Genomic DNA, 5,668 nt, shown 5'->3' on the forward strand with positions numbered 1-5,668 from the left:
GGGGGAGGAGAAGGCACGACAGCGGGGGGGACGGGGGAGGAGAAGGCACGACAGCGGGGGGGACGGGGGAGGAGAAGGCACGACAGCGGGGGGGGGAGGAGAAGGCACGACAGCGGGGGGGGGGGGAGGAGAAGGCACGACAGCGGGGGGGGGGGGGGGGAGGAGAAGGCACGACAGCGGGGGGGGGGGGGGGGGGGGGGAGGAGAAGGCACGACAGCGGGGGGGGGGGGGGGACAGCGGGGGGGGGGGGAGGAGAAGGCACGACAGCGGGGGGGGGGGCGGGGGAGGAGAAGGCACGACAGCGGGGGGGGGGCGGGGGAGGAGAAGGCACGACAGCGGGGGGGGCGGGGGAGAAGGCACGACAGCAGGGGGGGCGGGGGAGAAGGCACGACAGCAGGGGGGGCGGGGGAGGAGAAGGCACGACAGCGGGGGGGGGAGGAGAAGGCACGACAGCGGGGGGGGAGGAGAAGGCACGACAGCGGGGGGGGAGGAGAAGGCACGACAGCGGGGGGGGAGGAGAAGGCACGACAGCGGGGGGGGAGGAGAAGGCACGACAGCGGGGGGGGAGGAGAAGGCACGACAGCGGGGGGGGGAGGAGAAGGCACGACAGCGGGGGGGAGGAGAAGGCACGACAGCGGGGGGGGGAGGAGAAGGCACGACAGCGGGGGGGGAGGAGAAGGCACGACAGCGGGGGGGGAGGAGAAGGCACGACAGCGGGGGGGGGAGGAGAAGGCACGACAGCGGGGGGGGAGGAGAAGGCACGACAGCGGGGGGGGAGGAGAAGGCACGACAGCGGGGGGGGAGGAGAAGGCACGACAGCGGGGGGGGGAGGAGAAGGCACGACAGCGGGGGGGGAGGAGAAGGCACGACAGCGGGGGGGGGGGAGGAGAAGGCACGACAGCGGGGGGGGGAGGAGAAGGCACGACAGCGGGGGGGGAGGAGAAGGCACGACAGCGGGGGGGGAGGAGAAGGCACGACAGCGGGGGGGGAGGAGAAGGCACGACAGCGGGGGGGGAGGAGAAGGCACGACAGCGGGGGGGGAGGAGAAGGCACGACAGCGGGGGGGGAGGAGAAGGCACGACAGCGGGGGGGGGGAGAAGGCACGACAGCGGGGGGGGGGGGGAGAAGGCACGACAGCGGGTGGGGGGGGAGAAGGCACGACAGCGGGGGGGGGGGGAGAAGGCACGACAGCGGGGGGGGGGGAGAAGGCACGACAGCGGGGGGGGGGGGGAGAAGGCACGACAGCGGGGGGGGAGAAGGCACGACAGCGGGGGGGGGGGGGAGGAGAAGGCACGACAGCGGGGGGGGGGGAGGAGAAGGCACGACAGCGGGGGGGGGAGAAGGCACGACAGCGGGGGGGGGGGGAGAAGGCACGACAGCGGGGGGGGAGGAGAAGGCACGACAGCGGGGGGGGAGGAGAAGGCACGACAGCGGGGGGGGGGAGGAGGCACGACAGCGGGGGGGGGGAGGAGAAGGCACGACAGCGGGGGGGGGAGGAGAAGGCACGACAGCGGGGGGGGGAGGAGAAGGCACGACAGCGGGGGGGGAGGAGAAGGCACGACAGCGGGGGGGGGGAGGAGAAGGCACGACAGCGGGGGGGGGGGAGGAGAAGGCACGACAGCGGGGGGGGGGGAGGAGAAGGCACGACAGCGGGGGGGGGGGAGGAGAAGGCACGACAGTGGAGGCGGCACGGCAGCGGAGGGGGGGAGGGGGCATGACAGGCTAAGAGAAGGAGCTGTATAGACAGAACTGTAGGTCATTTTTTTTCCACTAGGAAAAGATCTTAAACATTGATTGTGAGAAAATTAAACACAAAAGTAGAATACAGAGAAAGCTGCAGAAGGTTTTAGTAATTTCCTAATAAATTTTATTTTTATACAGCTGCAAACGGTTGGTGTTATTGTGTCCCTTCATTCCGGGGGCTGCACGTGACGAGGAGCAGAGGGTTCACCGGACATAAATGTGATGAAGTATAGAAGGCAGAAAACCAGTACAATACACAGGACTGGCAGATAAGGGGTTACAGTATCGCAAATGTCCTGAGGGGCGACAGGCACAGGGGTACGCCTAACATGACCAGGGGCAGAACAGAAGATTCACGAGCAAAAATGCAGAAAAGCGTTTCCCGAGTCTCAGCAGTCAGGGCGGCGCAGACGCGGAGGATTATGGCATTTTTTGATGCGTTTTTCAGTGCGGATTTGTCACAAAACTGAAAGCAAATCCTGATGCAGCAAAGCCTGGGACAATCCTGAAGCGTCTGCAGACATTGAGCATCTTCTCCGTGCAGATTTGGTGCAGGTAATAATCTGCAGCATCTCAGCCCGATCTTTCTGCAGTTTTCACCCACTGAATCCAATTCAAAAACGGAGGTAAAAAAAGCAGCAAAAATACTTAAGAAACATGCGTTTTTGCTGCCAAGAGATGCAGAACTTTCTGGAAACAGATACTCAACGTGTGCACACAGCCTTGAGGAGGGGAAGTACTTGACACAAGACCCTGGCACAGGAGAGGGAGGGAGCACCTGGCACAAGACCCTGGCATAGGAGGAGGAGGGGAGCACCTGGCACAAGACCCTGGCACAGGAGGAGGAGGAGGGGAGCACCTGGCACAAGACCCTGGCATAAGAGGAGGAGGGGGAGCACCTGGCACAAGACCCTGGCATAGGAGGAGGAGGGGGAGCACCTGGCACAAGACCCTGGCACAGGAGGAGGAGGAGGGGAGCACCTGGCACAAGACCCTGGCATAAGAGGAGGAGGGGGAGCACCTGGCACAAGACCCTGGCATAGGAGGAGGAGGGGGAGCACCTGGCACAAGACCCTGGCATAGGAGGAGGAGGAGCACCTGGCACAAGACCCTGGCATAAGAGGAGGAGGGGGAGCACCTGGCACCAGACCCTGGCATAGGAGGAGGAGGGGGAGCACCTGGCACAAGACCCTGGCATAGGAGGAGGAGGGGGAGCACCTGGCACAAGACCCTGGCATAGGAGGAGGAGGGGCAGCACCTGGCACAAGACCCTGGCACAGGAGAGGGAGGGAGCACCTGGCACAAGACCCTGGCATAGGAGGAGGAGGGGCAGCACCTGGCACAAGACCCTGGCATAAGAGGAGGAGGGGGAGCACCTGGCACCAGACCCTGGCATAGGAGGAGGAGGGGCAGCACCTGGCACAAGACCCTGGCATAGGAGGAGGAGGGGCAGCACCTGGCACAAGACCCTGGCATAGGAGGAGGAGGAGGGGAGCACCTGGCACCAGACCCTGGCATAGGAGGAGGAGGGGCAGCACCTGGCACAAGACCCTGGCACAGGAGGAGGAGGAGGGGCAGCACCTGGCACCAGACCCTGGCATAGGAGGAGGAGGGGCAGCACCTGGCACAAGACCCTGGCACAGGAGGAGGAGGGGGAGCACCTGGCACAAGACCCTGGCATAAGAGGAGGAGGGGAGCACCTGGCACAAGACCCTGGCATAGGAGGAGGAGGGGGAGCACCTGGCACAAGACCCTGGCATAGGAGGAGGAGGGGGAGCACCTGGCACAAGACCCTGGCATAGGAGGAGGAGGAGGGGAGCACCTGGCACAAGACCCTGGCATAGGAGGAGGAGGGGCAGCACCTGGCACAAGACCCTGGCACAGGAGGAGGAGGGGAGCACCTGGCACAAGACCCTGGCATAAGAGGAGGAGGGGAGCACCTGGCACAAGACCCTGGCATAAGAGGAGGAGGGGCAGCACCTGGCACAAGACCCTGGCACAGGAGGAGGAGGGGCAGCACCTGGCACAAGACCCTGGCATAGGAGGAGGAGGAGGGGAGCACCTGGCACAAGACCCTGGCATAAGAGGAGGAGGGGAGCACCTGGCACAAGACCCTGGCATAGGAGGAGGAGGGGGAGCACCTGGCACAAGACCCTGGCATAGGAGGAGGAGGGGGAGCACCTGGCACAAGACCCTGGCATAGGAGGAGGAGGAGGGGAGCACCTGGCACAAGACCCTGGCATAGGAGGAGGAGGGGCAGCACCTGGCACAAGACCCTGGCACAGGAGGAGGAGGGGGAGCACCTGGCACAAGACCCTGGCATAAGAGGAGGAGGGGAGCACCTGGCACAAGACCCTGGCATAGGAGGAGGAGGGGGAGCACCTGGCACAAGACCCTGGCATAGGAGGAGGAGGGGGAGCACCTGGCACAAGACCCTGGCATAGGAGGAGGAGGAGGAGGGGAGCACCTGGCACAAGACCCTGGCACAGGAGGAGGAGGGGCAGCACCTGGCACAAGACCCTGGCATAGGAGGAGGAGGGGGAGCACCTGGCACAGGAGGAGGAGGGGCAGCACCTGGCACAAGACCCTGCCATAGGAGGAGGAGGGGAGCACCTGGCACAGGAGGAGGAGGGGCAGCACCTGGCACAAGACCCTGCCATAGGAGGAGGAGGGGAGCACCTGGCACAAGACCCTGGCATAGGAGGAGGAGGAGGGGAGCACCTGGCACAAGACCCTGGCATAGGAGGAGGAGGGGCAGCACCTGGCACAAGACCCTGCCATAGGAGGAGGAGGGGAGCACCTGGCACAGGAGGAGGAGGGGCAGCACCTGGCACAAGACCCTGGCATAGGAGGAGGAGGGGAGCACCTGGCACAAGACCCTGGCATAGGAGGAGGAGGGGCAGCACCTGGCACAAGACCCTGGCACAGGAGGAGGAGGGGAGCACCTGGCACAAGACCCTGGCACAGGAGGAGGAGGGGCAGCACCTGGCACAAGACCCTGCCATAGGAGGAGGAGGGGAGCACCTGGCACAAGACCCTGGCATAGGAGGAGGAGGGGCAGCACCTGGCACAAGACCCTGGCACAGGAGGAGGAGGGGCAGCACCTGGCACAAGACCCTGGCATAGGAGGAGGAGGGGAGCACCTGGCACAAGACCCTGGCATAGGAGGAGGAGGGGAGCACCTGGCACAAGACCCTGGCACAGGAGGAGGAGGGGAGCACCTGGCACAAGATGACAATGACATCAGAAGGTTGTAGCAATGACGTCAGAGGGAGCAGGGGCCATGACGTCACGCAGTGACAGCACTTACCGGTATTTCTTGGGGTCACTGGGCGATTTAATGATCTCCACGTCCTCGGCGTTGCCCTCGGTTTCCGCCTCTTCTCGGGCCGCACTGGTGTCGCCGTGTGTGGCCGGGCTCGGGCCGGCGGACTTGTGCGGGTTTCTTGCGGGCATGTCGCGGTGATGACACGGACTAACAACTACAGACACCCGGTGTTCCAGGCCACACAGGAGCCGGGATCACTGCCCCAACCAATCAGGAGCTAGAGGAGCGACCACGTGCCCCATAGCCGTCCTGTCAACTAGCAGAGACCAGCAGTGGGGCGGAGCTCTCTGTATTTGACCAATCAGAGTTCTCTTTGTTGCCAGGTTGTGAAGTTATTCAGGAAGTTGTTGTGGAGACTAGAGCAGACCACGCGGGAGTCGGTGTGACTGTGCCCGCACTGCCCGGGGCGAGGATCGCGCGGATCACACCGTACATCGACCAGCGATGGAAATCTGCCCGACCGACTCCCTTATAATAAGCTCTGGGAGACGATGATTGGCTGCTCCGGGCAACAACGTTTCTCCTTTCTGCGCAGTGATCACATGTAATGATATTTGTAGCATGTAAATGACTTAGAGGGATTGTCCACTCCTCAGA

The 5,668-nt window shown here is 64.3% G+C and overlaps 1 protein-coding gene across 1 annotated transcript in view; it reads right to left on the bottom strand.

The window, feature by feature from the left end:
* The window catches only part of NRDC (nardilysin convertase), an 86,568-nt gene extending 81,280 nt beyond the window's left edge, over positions 1-5,288 (bottom strand). Inside the window, exon 1 of the mRNA XM_075320570.1 lies at positions 5,054-5,288. Coding sequence (XP_075176685.1) covers positions 5,054-5,199 — 146 coding nt within the window. The 5' untranslated portion in view covers positions 5,200-5,288. The remainder of the gene's footprint in view (positions 1-5,053) is intronic.
* Between the last annotated feature and the right edge of the window lie 380 nt (positions 5,289-5,668).

Source organism: Anomaloglossus baeobatrachus, chromosome 8 (genome assembly GCF_048569485.1).
Source record: "Anomaloglossus baeobatrachus isolate aAnoBae1 chromosome 8, aAnoBae1.hap1, whole genome shotgun sequence".
Classification (NCBI taxonomy): domain Eukaryota; kingdom Metazoa; phylum Chordata; class Amphibia; order Anura; family Aromobatidae; genus Anomaloglossus; species Anomaloglossus baeobatrachus.